At 47.7% G+C, this 24,067-nt stretch overlaps 1 protein-coding gene across 5 annotated transcripts in view; it reads left to right on the forward strand.

The window, feature by feature from the left end:
- The window catches only part of MYBL2 (MYB proto-oncogene like 2), a 210,805-nt gene that overhangs the window by 68,004 nt on the left and 118,734 nt on the right, over nucleotides 1-24,067 (forward strand). For all 5 annotated transcript variants that reach the window (XM_085619226.1, XM_085619223.1, XM_085619224.1 and 2 more), the window contains one exon: nucleotides 21,348-21,440. In XM_085619226.1, the coding sequence (XP_085475352.1) occupies nucleotides 21,348-21,440 (93 nt within the window). The remainder of the gene's footprint in view (nucleotides 1-21,347; nucleotides 21,441-24,067) is intronic.

Genomic DNA, 24,067 nt, shown 5'->3' on the forward strand with positions numbered 1-24,067 from the left:
CGACTCCGGCGGAGGTCAGTGCCTTCCTCTCGGCCATGAGGGGCCTGGCTCTGCCGTCGTCGCCTGTAGGCGCACCTTCGGGCCTCGCAGGTTCGACTGGGCGACCTCGCGTGCCGGCGGCTCCGGCCCCGATGCCGCAGGTCCCCGAGGGATCCAGGCCTGGATCTCGGTCGGCGCCGGTCGACCTCACAACGCCTCCTCTGCCGACACCGGTTCCACCTCCGGCGCCGTCTCTGGACGACGCCGTTCCCCGGACGACGCCGTTCCCCGGTTCAGTCTCTGTCTGGACCAGACGCCGGTACGGCGCCGCACCTGACGTCGATGGATGACCATTTCATCTACCGTCCGGCTCCGATCGTTCCTCCTGTTTATCAGGAATCGGACGACGGGGGCGACTGGGAGGGGTCTGAGGACCCTATGGCCCTCCAGGGTCAACTTGCACAGGACTGGGCAGACGAACTGGGGGATGCCAGTGGTCAGGACACTTCGCCGGACGCTGGCTTCATCTCTCCTCCGACTGTGGCCTCGGAGGAGGGTGCAGCTTTTTCAGTGGTGCTGCGCAAGGCGGCCGAAGCCCTAGGGCTGGAGTTGCCTGCTGTGGCCGTGAGGACTAACGTCCTCACAGAGGTCCTTCAACCGTCAGCAAGCTCCACTGAGCCTCTGCTGCAGTTTAACGAGGCCCTCATAGACGTTCTGCAGGGCACTTGGTCCAAGCCCTCCACAGTTCCTCCTGTGGACCGGAACGCTGCTCCGGGCGACCCCAGTTTCCTCTCCCAACACCCCACCCCCGAGAGTCTGGTTATCCAGGCCTCAACCTCCCAATCCTCCTTCCCTTCCGCTCCTCCGGATCGGGAATCCAAGAGGTTGGAACAGTTTGGCAAGAAACTGTTCTCGTCCCTGAGTTTGGGGCTGCGGTCTTTAAATACCGCTTGCCTTTTGGACCGTTATTCCCACTCTCTGTGGGATACGGTGGAGGACGTGCTGCCTTTGTGCCCGGTGAGGGCCCGGGCACGACCCACTCAAGCACTTGCTGACGGTCGAGTTGCAGCACGGCACGCCATACGGTGTGGAGTTGACATTACGGACTCGCTGGGTCGGGCGATTTCCACCACGGTGGCGCTTCGGCGTCACGCCTGGCTGAGGTCCATGTCATTTTCAGGGGATGTCCAGAGTTCCCTCATGGACATGCCCTTTGATGGCACTCGCCTTTTTGGTGAGAAGGCGGACAGTGCGCTGGCTCGGTTCAAGGACTCCCGGGCCACGGCCAAGTCCTTAGGTCTTTCGGTCCGCGGCTGCAAACTTCCGCCTTTCGTCCCTTTCGTGGCCAAGGAAGGGGCGCCTCCTCACGCCCGCCCAGCCACCGGCCGCAGAACCAACCTGCACGAGGTCGCGGACGTGGATTCTGCCGAGGCGGTACTGGAGGTCAACGTGCCGGTCAGTCTACATCCACCCCGGCAGCATCCGCCTCAAAGCCCTCCTAGTCCGAGCTTTCAGGCCCATTCAACGCCAGTGGGCGGCAGACTTCGCCATCACCTGCTCCACTGGCGCTCCATCACGTCGGACCGGTGGGTGCTGCAAATCGTCCGAAGGGGCTACTCCCTCCCCTTCGAGACGACCCCTCCAGCCATGCCGCCGCTGAACCACCGTATGTCGCGGGATTATTTGCATCTTCTACGAGAGGAAGTTTCGGCCCTCTTGGCCAAAGAGGCCGTCGAGCGTGTTCCTGGTCCAGAAGTAGGTTGTGGTAGTTATTCCCACTACTTTCTGGTTCCCAAGAAGGGCAAAGGGGGCCTACGCCCGATCTTGGACCTCAGGAGCGTGAACTCCTTCCTCCGGAAGGACCGGTTCAAGATGCTCACTTTAGCTCCGGTTCTAGCTGCCCTAGACCCTGGAGACTGGATGGTAGCGTTGGACTTGCAGGACGCTTATTTCCCCGTCCTGCCGGCCCACCGGCGTTACCTGCGGTTCATGGTGGGTCAGGAGCACTTTCAGTTCACCGTGCTCCCCTTCGGCCTCACCAGTGCCCCTCGGGTGTTCACGAAAGTGATGGCGGTGGTCGCAGCTCATTTGCGCCGATCAGGGGTTCCAGTCTTCCCCTATCTCGACGACTGGCTGTTGAAGGCGGGCTCGCCCCAGCAAGTCGTCTCCCACCTCCAGACTACGGCCGACCTCCTGCACTCGCTGGGGTTCTCCATCAATGTGCCGAAGTCGCACCTGAGTCCCTCCCAAAAGCTCCTTTTCATTGGGGCGGTTCTCGATTTCGGCGCAGTTCCGGGTCTATCCGCCGGAACAGCGGGTCCGGGACATTCAGGCCCTGATTTCCATCTTCCGGCCCTGATTTCCATCTTCTGGCCTCTGTCCTGGGTTTCGGTCAGGTTGGTGATGCGGTTTCTGGGGCTGATGTCCTCCTGCATCCTGTTGGTACCTCACGCCAGGTGGCGGATGCGGGCTCTGCAGTGGGACCTGAAGTTTCAGTGGGCCCAGCATCGAGGCAACCTGTCTGACCATGTCTTGATCTCGGAGGGCACTGCGAACCAGCTGCAGTGGTGGCTCACGAATCGCCATATGGGAGAGGCGGAGATCAGAGGAATCTGGTCTCCGGCGGAGACTCGGCTCCATATCGACCTATTGGAGCTGAGGGCGATCCGACTTGCACTAAAAGCCTTCCTTCCCTCTGTCCGGGGAAGTGTCGTGCAGGTGTTCACGGACACCACCACCGCCATGTGGTATTGCAACAAACAGGGCGGGGTGGGGTCGTGGACCCTTTGTCAGGAGGCTCTGCGCCTCTGGACATGGCTGGAACATCAGGGCATCACCCTGGTGGTTCAACATCTGGCGGGCTCTCTGAACGCCAGAGCAGACTAACTCAGCCGCCGGTGCATGATGGATCACAAATGGCGTCTGAACTCTGATGTGGCGCAAGGTCTCTTTCTGCAGTGGGGAGAGCCTTGGTTAGATCTATTCGCCACTGAAGAGAACGCGCAATTTCAGCAGTTCTGCGCGTTGGAATTTCCAAGGCGGCACTCGCTCGGAGACGCTTTTAGTCACGAGTGGAGTACCGGTCTGTTGTACGCCTTTCCGCCTATACCACTTCTGCCCAGAGTGCTGAAGAAGATCAGGCGCGACCTAGCCCAAGTCATCTTGGTGGCTCTGGATTGGGCACGAAGGTACTGGTATCCCGAGCTACTCAGTATGTCCATCGATCCCCCGATACGACTGCCTCTTCAGGAGGACCTTCTGTCGCAGCAGCAGGGGACGGTCCTCCACCCTAACCTGTCCAGCCTCCACCTCCATGCGTGGAGATTGAACGGCGACAGTTGATGCCGTTTGACTTGCCTCCTGAAGTCTGTGATGTCATTCTGACAGCCAGACGTCCCTCTACAACGACGGTATACGCCTGCCGGTGGAACAAATTTGTGGCATGGTGCACAGCAAAGGCTGTGGATCCCCTTTCTGCCCCTCTTTCTGAGGTTCTCCTCTTTCTTCTTTCTTTGGCCCAGCAGGGCTCTGCTCTGGGCACCTTGAAGGGTTATCTTGCTGCAATCTCTGCTTTCTTAAGGCTTCCTGATCAGCCTTCTCTTTTCAGGTCCCCTGTTGTCTCCCGTTTTCTTAAGGGCATTACTCATATGTTCCCTCCTGTTCCATTCGTAATGCCTCAGTGGGACTTGAATCTTGTTCTCACTTTTCTGATGTGCGCTCCCTTTGAGCCCCTTCACAACTGTCCCATTTGCCTACTGACTCTAAAAACTGCCTTCCTGATGGCTATCACCTCCGCTAGGCGGGTGAGTGAGCTCCAGGCTCTGTCAGCTAAGCCTCCCTTCCTTTCGGTTCATCCGGATAAAGTTGTCCTCCGGACACGTCCTTCTTTTCTTCCTAAAGTCGTGACTCCCTTTCACATCGGGCAATCTGTCACGCTGCCCACCTTCTTTCCGCATCCTTCAAAAGATGAAGAGCGGCTCCACCGTCTGGACCCAAAACGTGCGCGGTCCTTTTATTTGGACTGCACAAAACCGTTCCGGGTGGACGACCAACTTTTTGTTGGATATGTAGGTGCTAAGAAGGGTAAAGCTGTGCACAAGCGGATCATCTCGCGATGGGTCGTGTTTTGTATTAAACTCTGCTATTCCTTGGCGAAAAAGGTCCCTCCTGTTGGGCTGAGAGCCCATTCCAACCGGGCCACAGCGGCGACAACTGCCCTGGGATGGGGAAGTCCCCTTGCAGGACATTTGTCAGGCGGCGACGTGGGCTTCACTGCACACGTTCGCCAAGCACTATTGCCTGGACAGCCAAGTCTGGAGAGATGTCGACTTTGCCCGTTCTGTTCTCCAGGACTTTCTGGTGTGATCTTGGTTCGCAGGCCCACCTCCGGGGTTGGTACTGCTGGGGTATCTATTCGAAGGTGAGGAATCTAACAAACGTGTTTCTTTCAGATGAACAGGTTACTTACCTTCGGTAACGATGTATCTGTAAGAAACATTAGTTAGTTAGATTCCTCACTGACCCACCCAGCCTCTCCGTTCTGCGAACCAACATCTAGGGTTAAGGTTCTCCCTTTCAGGGCCCAAGATATTTTTTTGGCACCAGTGTCGGTCTCTTGCATGGCTGAGCGTCCCTGGCGCGGAAAGCTATGTATAAGAACTGACGTCAGCGCGCGAGGGCGGCGTCTAAGTACTCCGTCATTCCGGCGCACGACGCCGACGACTGACGCGTAGCCGCAGACGACGCCTACCGATGCGCAAGGGGTATTGCTACAAAAATCTTTCCGGATCCATAGTTACCGAAGGTAAGTAACTTGTTCATCAGTTCTAACCAGGTTTGAGACCTCCAAACCAGGGAGAGGATCACCAGGTACGCCCGCTGTTTACAAACTGGTGTGGATAATCACATGATCGTGAATGGTAGAAACGCATACCCTCTCGCCGCACTCCAATCATGGAGAAACACATCAGTCAATACCACACTGGGGTCCGGTTGCCAACTGCAGAGGCAAACACGTCTATTGTGAAGGGACTCCACCTGTCCTGAATCTGTCGAAACACCCGTGGATGTAGTTTCCAGAGGCTGACCTCCTGCTAGTGCCTGGAATGCCAATCTGCCACCAGATTTTATTTCCCCGGAAGATGTTCTTCTCACACCGAAGTCTGGTTGGTCAGGTAATAGTTCCAAAATGTTGAGGCCAGATCCAAAAGGGTCTATGAACTCGTCACTTCCCCTGATGGTTGACGTAATGAACCGCCTCCACATTCTTCTATCTTGAGAAGGACACTGCATTGGACCTTGCCTTTGGTCCAGCATTTTACAGTGAAGGAATGGGCCATCAATTCCAGGCTGTGTATGTACAGGGACTAGTATGCGGAAGACAGTTTTCCTCCTGTGGAGTATTCTCCGCAGCATGCTTCCCCCAACCCGACCCGCTCTCATCATATTCGATCAAGTTAGGAACCGAAGATTGATTGACCGCTCTAGGCTTCAATATGGGAAACCCACCATTGTTTTCCTCCTTTGCTGAGAGGGAAACAGACTGAATAGGTAAGACCGCGTTGAAGATGGGAAATCTATAGAGGCCTGGAAAGATGGCCTGTATGGAGAGAAGAATCACAATGCGGGCTAACTGGCACAGCGAGATCAAGGGCCTGGATAGGGTCTTCCTGAGCTCATGTTTTCTCTTGGTAAGTTTGCGAGATGAAAGACTTGGGGTGGCTTTGACAGAGTCCACCACGAACTCCAGGAATTGCAGACTTTGGGTTGGGGTGAGCGAAGACTTCTCATTGACAACAAAATAAAAATTACAGCAGGTGGATCATCATCTGCAGGTGATTGGACAGACGTACCGGGTACTAGTTCATGATTAGAATATCATCCAAGTAGACAATCAGTCTCACACCATGAGCTCTCAAATATTCCACCACTGGTTTCAGCAACTTGTTGAAACACCATGAAGCGGATGATGGGCTGAAAAGATGGGAAGTGAATTTAATATTTGTGATTTCCATTGGAGTTGCAAGAAACGTATGTGAGGGGGGAAAGATGGATATTGCGAGATAGGCGTCCTTTAAATCCAGGCGGACCATCCAGGCTCCTACCTGCAACAAGTCTCTGAGAAGATGGGTACCCTTCATCTTGAAGTGACAGTAAACCAGCCACTTATTGAATTCTTTGAGATCGATAACTAGACGTTAGCCTACATTCCTCATTTCTACCATGAAAAGGTTGCTAAGAAAGCCATTGGGATGAAACCCGGTTTAAATGATTGCGCCCTTCTCTAAGAATTGTGCAATCTCAAGATCCACCAACTCTGATTGTTCCCGGGGGAAAAAAGGGGTTTTAGTCTTTGCAGTGGAGAAGGAATCCCGTAGAATTCCATTTGAAACCCTTTGACTGTCTGAAGAACCCACGCATCGGAGGAAAGAGCCTCCCAATTGTGCAGAACGACCCTCAAACGTCCCCAAAGTTTTAGTCTCTCTGAATTCTGTATGCTTACCTTGAGAGTTTTTGTAGGCGCCATTACCTCTGGAACCGCCTCTCGCTCCTGGTTGGGTAGAAATTGCCAGCCTTTGAGGAGCCCTTCCACTGTCAATGGCGGGAGTCGAACCTCTAGCGGAGGCTTGATGAAAAGCTGGGCCAATTCCGCGCCGCCTACCACGACCATCTCTGGAAAAACCATGGGGTGTAAAAATTCTCTTTATAGATGTTTGGCCTTTATCTAGTGAATTAAATGTGTTTACAAATTTACCCAGTTCCAGAATAAATGGGTCTCAAAGAGACCTACCTGGGCTGTGGGAACCCTCCTTTGAAGTAGTTAACACCCCCAGCTTCGGGTTTATTTTAATCAAGAGATCTACGCCCTTCTGTCAATTGCACAGTTGGCGTTTTCTAGGAAAATTATGCCCCTTTGAGCCTAACTAGATATGGCCCTTTGGGGGGAGACCAGAGATCCAGGTGCCTTAGCATCCTTGGACGTGTCCAGTATTGGATAGAGGCCTTGCCACGTCCACTAATTTTATCCTGGCATGTGCGCCAGGAACGATCTATGCCCTTCTTGGGATCGCGACCAAATTTCACTAGGCAAGTGTCCATCTTCACATCTGTCTCCGGGGTAAGGCCCACTTTACCCCCGAAGGAAGGCCTATGGCATTCTGCCAGGAGACAACTGCGTTCCTCTTTGTGCAGAGGTTTTCTCAGCCGGCCCGTTATATAGGGAGGCTACCTTGGGTGCAGGGGACCATTCCACAGAACGCAGATGCAAGAGGTCATCCAGGTCTAACATAGAGTGGGACTTGGGGAGCAGCATCCGCCTTAGGGTTGCTCTCAGAAGAGGACGGGTTGCCAGGCGGGCGCCATGATCTGCCGGAGTCTCCGTCCCCATCAGAGGTGTTGGGAGAATCGGCTCCATCTCGCAGAATAGTGAAGGGCAGGGGGTGGGGCTGAGAGAGGAACTTTCGGAGGTAACAGGGATCTGACTGTCCCTAGAGAGTGGGTGTAAAAATACGAGCACAGACCCTGGTGTACAAAGGAAATAAGAACATCAATGACAGAGACGAGTGAATGAGGATGATACTTGCCTTCAGCAAAGAGAGCTAAAAAATCAAAAGCATTCTGGACAAGTATTGGAATGTGTTAAACAAGGATCCGGATATTGGTGAAAAATTAGGGACACGGCCAAAAATAATATTTAGAAAAGCGCCTTCATAGGCAGACAGACAATCTGGTCAACAGTCATTTTACAATGAAAAATCTGGAAATTGGCTAGAGAATCAACAAAGGATTTGCTAAATGCAGCAAACGCAAAGTAGGCAGAAACACCAAAAAGCTTGAAGACCCTAGACGAAAAATCTTTATGATAAATAAGATCACCTGCGATTCAGTATATGCAGTCTCTGATTCAGTGTTTCTATGTTAAGAGATACATTGGCAGTACAATATGTCCATTGAAAAAACATATCTTGGAACACATAGAGCGATAAAGAACGAAGACACTAATTACGCAATTGCAAAACGCATGCTCATGCATGAAGGAAAGAATTGGTTGAATATAACCTATTGTGGAATAGCCAATGTCCCACACAATGAGAGGCGTGGAGACAAAACTCTCAAGTTAAGAGTTGCGACTCATTATCATGTTCAAGGCTAAAACCCCTTCAGGCCTGAATGGGGATGAAGAAATGCACATTCACTTATAAAGGAACTTTTTAATTCACTTCTGACTACTTCAACACATCATATGGAGTAAAGGACTGAGTAATCTGGAAGTAATAACTTTGGCGGGGTACATGTGTAAACAGCGTGGACTCGAGAATAGATACAAACTTGTTGCATATGTCACTTAGTCAATATAGACAACTATGACACTTAGTCTATACCAATTATATGCACCCCCATACTTCAATTTTTTTTGCTGGCGTTTGTAGGGACCACAACACCGGGTGCATTATACAGACACTCAGTCGTAATACAATGTAAATGAGCAACAACATGAGTTATAAATATAAATACCACATTACAATTCATGCATTCTCGCTGGAAAATACAATTGAAAAAACTATTGAACTAATACTAGCAAACATTTGATAAAAATACCTAGGTCCTTATATACTTGGAGTACGACACTTGATTACTTTTGTTGAATTATGAATTGTTTTTATGTAATTCATTTTGAGCAGAATTTGTGAAAACTACCATCCCCACAATGCCTCTTAATGGACTACGTGGGAGAGAAGCAATGATGGACTAATTGTTTACCGTGATCAAGACCAGTGCGGTTGAAACGCGTTGATGGGAGTGCTGGGCTGAGTTGCTATATGACTCACAGTACTTGAACAGATCACAGGCGAGTGCAGCGTTATTTGCGTGTTTGTAGGTGTGTGTGTTTAGAAGCTGCCCTCGAACGAAGATGCACACACGGTAGGTATTTCACTTTAATGAAGACTGGAAGTTAAGCTAGCATCCGACACCTGTTCCCTTCTTGGCAGGCCTTAAGCGTTTTGGGCTGCTCAGCACTTGCTCACAGGCCGAAGAAGAACATACAGCACACATTAAATAACTTCACCTACCTGTGAGTGCGTTTCTACTCGAAGGGCAAACTTTCATTTTCATGTAGAGGCGGCCTGTCTAGTCGTCTGAGATGCGCAGCTGCAGCGGATCTGTGGGGGACACGCATGTGGAGCCAGTATTGGAACAGCAGGTTCTGTATGTGCGACAAGTAAATGCTGTGGGGGACTCGGTTTGGCATTCCTGTCCTCAACCCACTGTGTTATTGAATAATTTTTAAATTTGTCGGGCTTTGCAGCTAACCCACTTGGGGATTAAGTCAGCAGGGCTACCTAAACCAGAATGCCTAGAGCTCACATGAGGTCCACTGGGGGCAGAACTACATTTAAAAAACCAGGTAACTGCTACCATGGCTGCTTGCTCCTACCTGGCTCGTGAACAAGGGAGTAGACCCGAAACGTGTAGGGTTGTGATGTAACTGACTGCGGACCCACTTGGGGATTAAGTCAGCAGGGCTACCTAAACCAGAATGCCTAGAGCTCACATGAGGTCCACTGGGGGCAGAACTACATTTAAAAAACCAGGTAACTGCTACCATGGCTGCTTGCTCCTACCTGGCTCGTGAACAAGGGAGTAGACCCGAAACGTGTAGGGTTGTGATGTAACTGACTGCGGAACGCTGCTGATTTCGTTCAAAGATCCACATTAAAGAATTTCACCTACCTGTGAGTGTGTTTGTACTCTAAGGGCATGAACCGAATATATTTTGGAAAGTTTTATACGTTGAGATGTGTTCATGCCTTAGTAATGGACAATACATTGGCAGCCATGGGTGGGTTATGCTGCAAACGTTTGGCTCTCTATGTCCAATGTGTAGGTAAGTGGATTATTATGGGTGTGGATATGAAACCTCCTTGTTAATGTCAGTCTTCATCAGCTCAATATGTTCCATAATAAAACCTTTCGCTCAATCCTGGATATCTGTGGCACAGAGCAGTCGAGTGTAATCAAAAGCATTTTAGGAGTAACAAAGCAGTCCATAACTACAACAAAAAATCAGACACCAATTTATTAAAATAGATAGAATTTTTAACTCAAAATACACACTAAAATGACTAGTCTATTGAGGGGAAACCGGATATATGATTATTATTATTTTTTTTTTTTTTTTTGAAAGGTTAGCAAATTACTGAAGTTTACTTTTAGGAAATGTAGTTGTGGGAAAGTGCCTCTTTTGACATTGTTAGTCTTCAGTTTTTGCCTGGTTTTGATGTGGTTTAGATTGTAGTGCACAGGGTCCCTGCCAACCAGGTCCCCAGGGCCAGTGCATCTTCCCTAAAACACATCCACAATTAGTTCTTGCCTCCTGTAAGTCCCTAGTAAGCGGTACCTCACTTGCACCATGCATGCCCTTGTTGGAGGAAAAACATCAGTCGACATGAACCCCTGACTGGGTGCCATGCCAGCCAGCACTGCTTGTAGGTATAGGTATGACGCCCATCTAGCAGGCCTCACAACTCTAAGGAAGGGTGCCCCATACTACAGGTGAGGGCATACCTGCAGGAGTAGGTATGCCCCTACAGTACTTAAGTCCATTCTTAAGTATTGTAAGTGCCAGGGAAGCCATAAGGAGTACATGGGTTGGAAACTAGACCACTCAAGTTCCCCAGCACCATGAAAGCTTCAATGAAACCCGGAGTGTTTGGTACCAAACAGCTCCTTGTAATAAATCCACACTGATGACTGAGATTTATTAAAACGTGTACTCCGAGGTGCCCTCTGAAAACCTACCAACCCTGTGTTCGGCACTGACTGGCTTTAGGCAGCCTGCCACACAGACATGTTTCTGGACCCTTTGGTGGAGAGCCTCTGCGACCAGAAGCAATGCACATCCTGGACAGAGGTGTCGCACCTCCTCCCCCAGGGTTGGCTGGTGCTTGAAGGGGGCGCTTCGAAGGCCTGCCACCTTTTGTAATGCGACCCCTAGCCTCTGCTGCTAGCAGCAGAAGTCAGCCCCCGGTTTATACCCTCACTTTGGGCGGGAAAACCTAGAAGAATAGGAGGTGTGCCCACCTCCGCCAACTCCACCCTAAGGTGGGGGAGGCGAGGTGAAGCACAATCGGGGCTAGGTCTATGTCACCGCCCCCCCCGGAGTGTGGCATAATAAATAGTGTAGTCACCCCAGGTAAGGTGCCCTTTTAGCCCAAACTGCTACTTCCCTAAAACGCCACTAAATGTAGTATTTAGGTGGTTCCCCCAGACCTGGAAACTAGATCTGTGAGAACCTATGAAGAAAGAAGACATCCCTATGATGAACCTGCGATCTGCCTTGCAGCCGGCGACCTCTGAAAACCCTGGTAGCACTGCTGCCTTTGATAAATACTCCAATTTCCTGTGGACAGTAGAACTGTCCAGAAGAAATCTACTCCAAGGCCTCCGGATCCAGCTGGAACTGCGACTCCTGCCCCTTCTGCACCTGATGCCCATGGCCCGAGTAAGAGTATCTCACCTGTCTAGTGAAGTCTCCCCAGCGATCCTGACCTGAAATCCAGCTTTGGCTGACCTCTCCTGGCCTCCACGACTGCGCTTGCAGTGTGAATCCAGAGGCTCCCCCTGACAGCGACCAGCTCCGGTAAGAAGTCTCCGATGTCGAAAGGCACCCGGGCCTTGGTGAGCTGAACCAACAGTGCCCCTATGACCCCCCTACACATCTACTTACCGGTGCTGTTGTTGGTCTTCCTTCTGCAACCTCTGGTGCAACACCTGCAGCCCGTTTGTGAACACTTGAATCTCCAATGAATAGCGTTGGGTGCCCGATGCTGAAATTGCACCTGGCTGCCCCTGGGCAGCTGGTGGTGTATGTTTGGTGCAGCTTTCTGGCCTCCCATGCTGAACTTAAATCCCCAAAGCTTGGCACCTGTAACCGATTTACTTACCTGCAGCAGTGTGGCTTTGAGCACTCCCAGTCTCCCATTGAAATGCATTGGGCCGAACTTAGATTTTTACCTCTGCATCCGGCCGCCCCAGTGCCACTGGTTGTGCAGTTTTGGTCCTCACCTGACCCTTACCCCTTGCTGACCGTTGATCTGAAGACTGGCATTGTAAGTGTGTTATCTGTTTAACTGCGATATTGTTTTCCCTATAGGATAACATTGAACTGTTCAGATAAGTATCTACTTTTAAAAGTGAAAGTATTTTTATTTAAAACCATACTTACCTTATTGTGAAGATCTTGGTCTTAAAATAAACTGCAAAGTGTTTTTTTTTTTTTTTTTTTTTTTTTTTTTTTTTATAATTGGTGTGGATCTTCTTTTTGAGTTGTGGGTCCATTACTGGTCGATGTTGTGCAATAAATGTCTTCCAGTCCTCTGTGTTAAGCCTAAATCAATAAAATGTGTTATAAAAAAAAAAGCAACGTTTTTTTTTTTTAATATCGGGTATCCTGCCTGTCAATAGTAAAAAGCAATGTTTGGGGCGTGGCAAGGGGTTTTCTTGCCATGTTGAGTTTTACACTTTAAAAGCTGCCCGGCTAGGCTGCAATGGCAGACCTAGAGACATTTTTACCTTGGTTGCAGCCATGGTCGCACAAGTTCTGGTGTACACTTGTGACATTTAGACTTATTGGTCCTGCTCACACTTTGTACCATATACCAGGGACTTATAGGCAAGTTAATTGAAATATGCCTATCATATATACTCTTTTGGGGAGAGGGGAGGGGGTCAGAGCACATGTAAAGCTCTTTCTACAGGTTTTTTGGACTTGTACACCAAATGTGTGGAGTCTCTGGATTTTTGCTCTCCCTGATTAAATCCCCTTTGGAATGTAAAGACCGCTTTTCAGTGGTAACTACAAAAGTTCAGAATTTGGATTTGATTGTTCTGGCTTAGCTCGTTCTGCAACCAGTACAGTGGCTGTGTTGCCCAACTTCGTTCAGAACAAAAAGCATGCTTTGACACAGCAAGCATAGCAAACCTTTCACATTTTATTTTAATATCAATTTTCTTTAGCAGAAAATGCCTTTCCTTAAGTAGCAGTTTTTACAGTGAGCTATTTTAAGTGCCCATGAATATGTTTTTGCAGACTTACTAAGTGAGACTATTCATCAGTTTGAACTGTGCTGGCTTCTGGAGCAATAGCTACTATTGTGTGTGTTTTTTTTATTTTATTTTATTTATTTATTTAGTACGCTATGTGACTAGCTAAAATGTTTGGTTTACACTGATTAAGTCCTCTTTACAAAAGGCAAAAGTTCCTGCTGCTCTCCTCTCACAGAGTAGAGTAACTAGTTTTCCCTCTGAATGTTAATGCAGTTTGAGGCATCTCTGGTTTTGTGGGTGGTTGTGAATTGGTCTTGGGTGGAACCTACCTTCTCAGAAAATGCATTTTTTGGTTTGTAATCTCGGGAGATAGTGTTTGTGTTTGGATTGTCTCAACTCTTAAGGTTCTTGGGGATGTCCAACTTCCTTAGGCTCCGCATCTCCATTTTTATTTAAAAGGTACACATTGTTTGAGAAGCCTGTCCCCCCTCTGCCCTTAACGCCCACGCAAATTGAGGGCTTCAGGACCTAGTTCTGACCACCTGTGTACTGAGCACCTAGGCTAGTCAGTGGATACATACCTCTGATATGGTGTTCAAATGGTGAAGTCCTCCTCATGGTAATGGATGTGCACCCGTTCCCGGAGTGCCCCAACTGTGCTGATGTCTGGATTCCTAATGCTGATGTTTGTTGTCATAGGCAAACACAAATTGTATGTGTGCGCCATGACATCGGCCTGTCTCACAAGTTGTAGTCTTGTTGGACCGGGAGGGACGCTCGAAGCACTACCCTTCTAATGGTGAAAGGCCACTACCTTTACCAGGAATTGCATAGCACGAGCGCGGTGGTGGCAGCATACCGTGTAGCAGGGGTCTCTAACCTTTTCTGTACTGAGAGCTACATATGTTCAATGAAACGCATTGAGAGCTACTTAATATTAGTGTTGTATAATTTCAGTTTTGTTATATGTGTATATTAATTCAACCAAGCAAAAACTTCTAATTTAATAAGCTGGAATGCACACAGGTGAGCTACTCAGAGGTAGCTGGAGAGCTAAAGTATCTCCCAAGCTACTGACAGAGACCCCATTTAGTGATCAGTAGGAGTGAACCGGTCCTGTTTAACCTGTCTCCGGAGAGAGGTCTAGGCTCACTCATTCAAAGTTCTGCTGCTATGTGCTTAAATCACCCCATGACCTATATCCCGTTGTTGTGAAGAGCGGTGCAGAGTATGAGTGGTGTACATGCGCTGTGTGTATGTTTGCCTGGGAAGGCCAATATAGCGATAATGCAGTACTGTGCAGTGCTTGCATATTGAATGAACGTATGTGCTAGATATGTGTGCTTGTAAGTGGTACAATATATGAAGGATGTATTGCTGTGCACTGCATCCATGTTAAATACATATGTATATGGTATATGTGCGGTACCATACATAAAGGTTGGAGTGTGTAGGCTAAATGGATAGGCTGGGTATATAGGTACCGGTGAATGGCACAATATCTGACAGACTCTTGGTTCCATTTTGGAGACTCTGGGCTGCATGGTAAAACATGAGGTTGAGGAATCCACCCACCGACATATTTATGTATTGCTGCATTTCTGTAAGTTGAGTACCCCTGCCACCTTCAAAGGATGCTCTTTGATTCAGAGAGAGGTCGCAAAGAAGCGGCCGGGCACGTCTCGGAAGGCATGGGGTGGATTAAGGGCTCGTAAATAGTAGCGCTGAGGCCCTGGGCTTACCTTTTGATACACCTATCACTGTGGCTGGCATCTAGGTGTGAACTTCAGTCCCTCCAATGGCCTGTGCTGTGTGGCTATCCACTTTGGAGTCACTTCTGCTGTGACAGACTGCTTTCAAGAGAGAGCGGGCAGAGGAATGGACCCATAAGCCTTCAAAACTCCAACACTGAATGAATGACCGATACTTCTAAAGTGCAGCTACTCATCCGATTGTCCCGGTACTTCTTTAGGCACTTAAGAGAATGAGTCTGTGGGCCATCTTAATCCTAATACCCCTAAAGTCTGAATAGGAGAGTCTTCAACTGCTTTTTAAATTTTATTTCATCCAAGATGAGCCTCAGCTGTTCAGGCAGCTGATTACTCATTCCAGCTGCTCTAACAGAGAAGGGAAAACCTGACCGCCATTGCCTTTTGAAACCTGGGACCTCAATCCGGCTTTACAGGGGTGCAGGGGTGTCCCAGGGCAATATTCTGCAATTCACTCATTAAGGTACATAGGCCTCTTATAATGTACAAAACACTGACGCATGAAGCCCTCCACAATAAGTTGTTTAATTGGCAGCCATTGAAGTCTCTCCCGGTATAAAGACACTGATGAGTACTTCAGTATTCTTTACAATAGGTGGCTTGCCATATTCTGAATGACTTGAAGCTGCTGGGTCAGGAACTGTGAAAGGCCCAGGTACAGACCTTTGGCATAATTCATCCTGGACAAAATGATAGACCCGACCACTGTGACTTGAGCGCCCTGTGGAACTTGATGGAGAAACTTCTTCAGCATGCGAAAAATCCAGAAGCACTCTTTCACCACTGCTGACACCGTGCTCCAAATGACAGTTGGGCGGGCATCAAACATAATGCCACAGCCGTTAGAGGGGGCGTGAGGCACTCTGTCGGGTCACGCTCCAATCCACCCTGGAAGAGGATTCCGTCCAAACAGCTAAATTTCTGTTTTATGTGGATTGCACTGCAGTTTGCTACTCGTCAAGCAGTGCTACCATACAACAACCAAATGCATCCTTTTCCGTTGCAGAGTCCCCATCACACGTAAGCAGTTGTGTCCTCAGCATACGAGATGACCTTGAAGTTGAAGGTTTCAACCAGATTTACCTTAGGTGACATTAATAATGTTGAAGATTGTATGACTTAGGGAGGAGCCTTTCGGCACTTCCCACTTCAGCCTATTAACCTCTGAGGTATATCATCCATACCACCTGTTCACGTTTATCAAAGAATGAACGTAGCCAACTTGCAGAACTCGGCACACCCAGATGTTTCAACCTATACAGCTAAATGTTATGATTAACCGTATCAAATGCGGCCAATAGGTCCAACAGCACCAAGGCCACGTTCAAGCCAGAGACCAAGCTGGTTTTAATGGACTCTGAAACCTCTACTAATGTGGGCCCTGTGCTGTGACTGACTCTAAACCCTGATTGTGAGGGATGAAGCAAGTTGTTCTTCGTCAGAAAGGTGGCGAGTTGTTTGGAGTGTACACGGCAAGTTTTGGATCCGTAAAATGAGCAACAATTTTAAAAACTCTTTCCCATCGTTGTCAGCATCCATTATACATTGCGTATAGAAGTTACTGCATATCCTCTTAAGGTTTTCATGGTGAACCATCAAGGCCTTGTTCTAGTGGACTTTGTCAAGATCCCAGTAGTGGTGCCACTAAGCTCTTTCTATTATGCACTTGAACTAGTTCTGAGAGAACCAGCATGCTGAGCGGGTGGTAACTTTTTTGTGGCTGTAATAGGAGCTACCAAATCAGCTTTTCTACTAAGCCAAGAGCTAATAGCAATGTCCCCCTTTGTAGCAGAGTGTGAGATTACTTGGCTCCTACCTGCTTGTCAAGACCAGTGTGCCTTTTGGAGGACAAGGAGAACATTGGAGGGAGTGAGTTCCAGTGGGAAACCCTGTTGAGCAGATTCCTTTCTCAAGGTGTGAGGAAATGGCTGTTGCACCGATCTGATAGTTGCCCATGTGCAGGACAAAGTTGGCAACAGCCCCCGCCCCCTCCCCTCCATATGCAGAGAGAAGGCCGCTGTGAATTGAGCTGTGGCCAGGCCCTGTGTGCATTTAGGCGTCTGCAGCCCCTTATGTCAGGAGGAGCTGCTGTAAAGTGAGCTGTAACCAACGCTTTCGATTAGATTGGAGCATGTGTACAGTGAAGGATCGGTGACCCCCGTATGCCAAGAGGGGCGGTCGTGGACTGATTCAGTGTGGAGTGTGCCGTAGCCCTTGCACTGTGAAAAGTTGGCGTCCCTGTATGCCAGGAGGGGCTGCTGTTCAGGCATCTGCTGTACTGATCTAGTTGTTGCCCATGTACGGTGGAGATACAGTGACCCCATATGCCAGAGGGGGTCACCGGGACTAGCAAGAAGCGTGGCCTGACCCAGAATGTCGCTGGTGGATTGAGGCCTTTTTATAAACTCCACACACTTACACCTGAACAAGGGATCCTCAACAGGAACTTTGCATCACCTTCTGTAGCTCAGTGGGACGAACCAAACACTTCTCACTGTGAGTGAGTGTGTGCAAAGCCCTTGGCGATAGCCAAGTGCAGGCCACATGGGGAGTGTACAGTTAACCGAATTGACCTGGATTAGCTACTGCTGCTCTAGCGCCCACAAAGTGGCACACTCCGGAACTTCAGACGTTCCAAACGTGACAACAAATAGAATCCATTCAGCCCTGGGGGAGCATGCTTGCTAGGCAACGCTTCGGACCTGGAGCATTTTAACTTCCTAATCGATTTGGAATGGACTTGAGACTCTTAGTGGGGCTTACCCTGCATTTTTGCCTATAATGTATCCATTATTGCTATTGGGAAGGAGTGGGAGTCGGTGAACTGCATACAAAACACTAGTGCCTCGACCTTAGCGGGGACTTTGTAGTGTTTGTCGACGTTGTATTTCACTTTTTGGTGACAGCAGTTAAAATAAAATACTTTTTGCGGTTAAAATAACTTTTTTCTCATAAAAGTGATTTTGGTTGGTATTTGCTGCTAATGCATGTGTTTTGTTGTGAGCCCCTGTAATCATCTTCCCTCCCATGATTCCCCTCACCCAACTCCACCTACTGCTGAGAGCCAAGAACTGAAGGGATACTTGACCCAGTTGCTCAGAATCCATAGTAGGTTGGGCCCAAGGACATCGGGAGTAAAATGTCTTGGCCCCATGGTTGGGCACCGTAACTCCGAATTTCCCCATGGCCCTCTAAAAGGGGTTTTGACTATTGATTGCAAGCAGTGGGGCGCCTAATGTTTAGGAGCCAGGATACAAAAGTGCCATTGGCTACTTCCAATTTATGGTAGTAATACAATCAATCCAGTTTTTTTATGCTCAAAGGCAACGCGCATACACAATGTTAAACACTGGGTTGGGATTAGACCTCAGCACCATGTCCATAGATCAGATTAAGGATTTATGTAGGGACAGAGGGTTGACTATTTTCTGGAGTAGGGACAGAGAGGCCCTTGCTAATTTTATTAGCGACAAGTTTGAAAGGTGAAAGGAATGAGGCTGTAGTGGACTTCGGTGAAGGATTCCTAGTAGGAACCTAGGAAGAGTGCTGTGGATTCAGGCTCTAGGATCCCCTTAGGACAGATCTCTCCCAGACAGTTGTGTCCCCTAATGCATTTTCCAGAGTGTCACCAAGACACTCTCCACCTTTAGGGCCCTAATCACAAAGGTAAACTTAGAGGTTTGGTCTTAACTTAGACCAAATGTCTACGTTTACGACTTTGGGAAGTCACAAAGGTCATTTGTGGGTACTATATTTAGGTCAGCACTCTGGATGGAATTCTTCCCTAAGTGCAGATTTAAAGATAGTACTCGTAAATGCCCTTTGTGAATTCCCAAAGTTGTAAACTTAGACGTTTGGCTAAGTTAAGACCAAACGTCTAAGTTTACCTTTGTGAATCGGGCCCTTAGTTTCTAGAGTACCTCTGGTATGTACACCGCCTTGAATTTCTAGGCTACAACTTTAACCAGCTCAAGTACCTTAGGGGTTCTTGGCCCTGTTGCTCAGAGTCCATCATAGTTTGAGCTCTGAGGAATGGGGAGTTAAAAGGCCTCAACCCCCACGGTTGGGCCCAGTAGCTCCTTCTAGGGGTTCTAACGTGTGTTTAGTCAGGAAACACAATGGCTTCACAGGTGAGATTGATTTGAGGCTTTTAAAAATGCCTTCACTTTTACAGGCTTCCTTAGATGATATCTAAACAAGCATGACTGAGTTGATTTAGGCATACTGGTGGACTCCCTCATAAAAGTGTTACAGGGGTTACTGTCTAGAGATTTTATTCTTAAGAAATGATGGTGTTAAAATGCACTGTGATCTGAGGATGTAAATAGAGAAGTCTATCCGGGATTTAGCTCCTCAGTGTAATATCAAACTAGTACTTGTTTCTCTAATGCACAATTCCTGTGAGCATATGGAATCTTTGGACATTCACATTTTGTCATGGAAAACTGCTTTCTTACTTGCGATTGCCTGACAATATACTGGTCAGCTTCAGTCATCCAATTGAAAGAGCTCTGTTTAGTTTTCCCTATAAACAGTGTCTTGATGGCATTGAGGCTTAAATAGACAAAGTACACTTCCACTCTTTGAATCCAGGTTTATGTTGAAGGAGATATGAGTATTATTTTTGAGCTCACTAAATCTTCTATCTCAGAATCAACTTGGCTTTATAGAAGCCTGATTTTCCTTTATCACATATGCTGGTCTATTCCAAGTCAGCAAGACAGTGAAAACTACTATTGTCAGATTGATAGTCTGCATATCCAAACCACAAAACGGATCCAGCCTACTTCTGGGCTTCACATTTGATTCAGCAGAAGGCTGTCGAGAGCCAGAAGTCTGTTGTGGAAATGTTGTGCAAAGCTAATTAACCTTCATGTCGTTCATCCACATGATTTATAATTTTCCTGCATGGATGCAGCTTTTTACACAGAAGTTCTCTGTGGTCTGTTATGTTAATGCTCGACCGCGTAGGATTTTATGAGCTCCCAGCACTTGAAGCCTTTGGAATCAGCCAGTTTGGAAAGGGGATATGCGCAGAATGACTGGCAAAGAAAAATTACTTTCATGGCTCATTGTGGTTCTCCTTATACAGACCCTCCAGGATTTCGCGATTTCGAAATCGGCACTTTTGTAAAAATGCCGCGATTTTTACAAAAGTGCCCGCGAAAATCGGCACTTTTGTAAAAATGCCGCAATTTTTACAAAAGTGACCTGATCCCGTACTTGATGATGTTTTGCCCCCACAGGCAGAGGCGCAACTAAAGCCAAATTTTGGGGGGTGGGGGGCTAAGAAAAAAATTCGAGGGGGGGGCTGAATCTTTAAGCAATAGGCAGAGTGGAGCTCTAGCCATGTAAACAACAACGATGGCAGCGAGGTAGGATGCTCCCCTCGCACCTCTGCTTTGGCCTGCAGTGTTTGCAGCGTGATCCACTTGCTGCAAAGCTCAGGGCTCAGCACCTTTGCCCTCTGGAGGACTGAGAACCACAGAGACTTGCGTTCCACACAGTGCCCCGAGAGGAGTGGTTTTCGGTGCAGGCTGGGATTGAAGACAGGCCCAAAAGATAACAAAGAAGAGACCTGGCAGACACCGGGAACATGCAAAGTGCTCTCACCACATCGTCTTTACTCCAGCATGAATGCCTGATTCACAGCAAAAACTCCAAAGCAGCACACACAGAAGAGTCCCATCAGGGCCTAATAGACCTTGGGCAGTTAGTGTCGGAGTGGACTGTGAGCCAGAATGGCAGCGGAGGTAGGAAGTCTCCGTTACGATTGGGAATAAACCAAAATTAAATACTGGCTGAATGAAATGGAGACAGAAAGCCTCATATTGATCATAAAGCGAGCTCACTTTACCTATTGATCACAAAGAGCCCCCTCCTTACGATATAAATTAACAAGCTTTGGCAACGCGGCCGCGAAAGTGACGCGGCCGCGAAAGTGAAAGTGATCGCGATTGCGATTACGATCGCGTGCTACGGAGGAAAGATGAATGATTATGAGTAAAATAAAGTGCCGCAAAATGCCGCTAAATTTCCATATTTGTGCCGCTAAATTTCCATATTTGTGCCGCTAAATTTGCGAATCCATGCCGCTATATCCTGGGGGGTCTGCTTATAGTACCCATAGTCCTGGCTCTTCCATCCTTCACAGTACCTATTCTTGCAGATACTTGATGGAACTATACGCAGCAGAAAAGCCGCATTGCAACTAGGCCAGAATGGTTGATGACTAATTATTAGGGAGTGGAACCGAATATACAAAAATTCTATTAGCTGATTGTGTAATAATGTTATGAAACCCCAGTTTGAGTAATGTTGCCTTGGGTATATGGTTTTAAGGTAGATGAACAATTGCTTTTTGTTGTATCCTTGCAACCGAATATACAAAAATTCTATTAGCTGATTGTGTAATAATGTTATGAAACCCCAGTTTGAGTAATGTTGCCTTGGGTATATGGTATTAAAGTAGATGAACAATTGCTTTTTGTTGTATCCTTGCATAGATCTGTGTACTTGATGTTAGTTGAAAAATTGTTTGCTCTTTCCTAGAACCGGAGTGACCAGCAGTGTCAACATCGATGGACAAGGGTTCTCAATCCAGATCTGGTGAAGGGACCATGGACCAAAGAAGAAGATCAAAAGGTGAAACTGTTTGTTTTGGCACCAAATCAAGCATGTGGTTAATCTAGCTAAATCTGCATCTTTCGACCAGTTAATGATGATGAAACTTGGGGCCACAAGATACTTAATGCAAGAAATCATGGCAGAATGGCTGCTTCTGAAATACCTGTAGCACATGAGCATGTTTAACATGGTTGCGTTTCAAAGTTTTGTTTAATACTGAGAAATATATCTTCTGTTTTTATGTTGCAGCTCTAGAATTCAGTGCGTTTCCATACAACTTTATGAAGCCATCGGTTGACCTAGAAGTGTAATGGCAGAGTATTTTGCTCAGACATTTCGCAATCTTAGGGTCTTCCACAATAGAATCTTTTGCCAGCACATGTCCTTTCTGATATTTTCCCCCTGGAACAGCTTTTCCTTTGTTGTATCATCTGCCAATCAGTAAGCGCAGAATGATTGTGGAGTCTTTACACAAGTTTTGCATTTTTTCCTCTTTTTTTGGGGGCGAAGGTATTTATTTACTTCAGTAAAAAAAAATCCATTTGTAAGAATTGGCTTTTGCTGATCTCTAAATGGTCTGGGACTGATTAGAGAATTTAAATATATTTTCAGATCTTGCTTGTTTGACTGGGACATACAGTCTGATAAATGACCTTGTTTCTATTATTTTCATGCACCAAATACTTACTGCAGTACAGAGTCTGATTCAGTGGTGTAACATTTCTGGGTATAAGGTAATTTGTGCGCCCTGTCAACATGTGTCTGAGTAGTTTTACTCCTTGATCACACACTACATCACACACCTGTGCTCTCTGTTAACAGGAGGATGACACTGGAAAGCTTCTGCGAAATTCAGTCATCCTGAGGTTGATGGTTCATGGGCAAAAGCCTTTTCAGAGATTTGTGCTTTGTTACTGAATGGTGGACCTGTTGTCAGGGATCAGACATTCATTTATTTGAGGATTTTTATCTTCCTACGGTGTTCTCTTGCAATTTACCATTTTGGACCTGTATGTTTTTTACTTTGCATGTGCTCTGGGATGTGAGCAAATGATCATGTTGAGCCTTTTATGCTCCATATAAAATAGTATTCCATTTGCTCTCTCTAGCCCCCACTGCAGTGGGATCAACATGAATTTGTGTGAAGCTACTGGGTTTAATTGGGGGAGGGTCTTGTATTAATAGATATGTTGAATTGCAGACTGGGAGGCATTCTGGGCATTGGTTTAGGCATGCCTACTATCTACTACTAATTTCACCCTTCATGATTTCTCATCTACTGTAGCTATAAAGCTAGCCTGTAACCAGGAAAAAAAGGAAAATTTACCTTACTATTGCTGAGGAGAATACCTACTGCCTGCTGGAGGAAAGCGGTCAGATCTTTTACGTCCTATGGCCTGGATTTATGCCCCACATGCCTTAACTTCCAAAACTAAGATAGTTACTTAAAAAGGTTCACAGAAATAGTTGGCCACTGATCTTGAATCCTTAGAACCTGGGGTGGTAGTAGAATGAGAAGGTTCTGACATGGGGCTGCTGATTCCAGAAATCAGAGTTAGCTGCTAGGCTATTGTTTAGACTGTACAGTGCACCATTGGTCCAGGGCTCTTCCAAATCCCTTCATCTGCATGTAGAACCAGCAAGAAGAATTTTGAGCAACTATCCCCAAGTAGAATGGATTATTGTAATTAGCTCTGAAGGTTGAGATGCTACCCTAGATAGTGGTAAACACTGGTGGAGATTTGCAATCTGCTATACTCGGGTGGTAGCCTACAGACCCAAAATCCTGCAGCATTTCCACAGAGAAGCAGACTGGAGCACTGCAACTGATTAGGATACCTGCACGGTACCATCCTCTTAACACCGTTGGGCTAAAGCTCTGCAGTGAATTTTCTTAATATGTAACTATCCTCTAGACCACTTTTTACAATTTAAACAGAGTTTGCTGCTAGCACATTGTATTGCTTCTCAGATCAAGCTTAGGCTGTCTTTACCAGGTCCAAAGATATGTATTGCAAAAAAATGATAATGCAGGGTGGGAGTGCAAAACAGCAGACACAACTGTACAAGGATGGAAGCTACTCCGGGCACAAGCGCACCAGCTACACGCTTTTTTATTCCTCGAGTGTCCCTTCTGAAACACGCCTGACTTCAAAATGACGCCTCCCGCCGATCGTCACTGGGGGTCTAAGTTACACCCCAAGGGTTGCCCTGCGTCTGCTTCCTCAGCTTAAAGGCCGCAAAATAGATTGAAGCAGCAGTCATTGGTTTCAGACCTACATGGAAGGTCCTACATGGACCTATATGACAAGGTCTGGTCATCGACCAGACCTTGATCCTAGCCCTCAACCGACCTGTATCCTGCACACCCTTTCAGGAAATTTACCCTGTGAACTTTCCCTCGACCGCTGAGACCTTGCCACCTGACCGATGCCCGGTGGAGCTACCCCGATAGCTATAGGGGAGATGGACTGTGGATTCCCTCCTCGGCCGTCACCTACCCAGCCGGACATTGGACAGACCTTCCTTCGTCTCTCCTGCCGTTATCTTCCCCCTTACCCCTACACCCTTCCCCTCTTACCCCTATCCTACCTGGATCCTGCACACCCTTCAGTACAATTACCCTGTGAACTTTCCCTCGACCG

Source organism: Triturus cristatus, chromosome 7 (genome assembly GCF_964204655.1).
Source record: "Triturus cristatus chromosome 7, aTriCri1.1, whole genome shotgun sequence".
Lineage (NCBI taxonomy): Eukaryota > Metazoa > Chordata > Amphibia > Caudata > Salamandridae > Triturus > Triturus cristatus.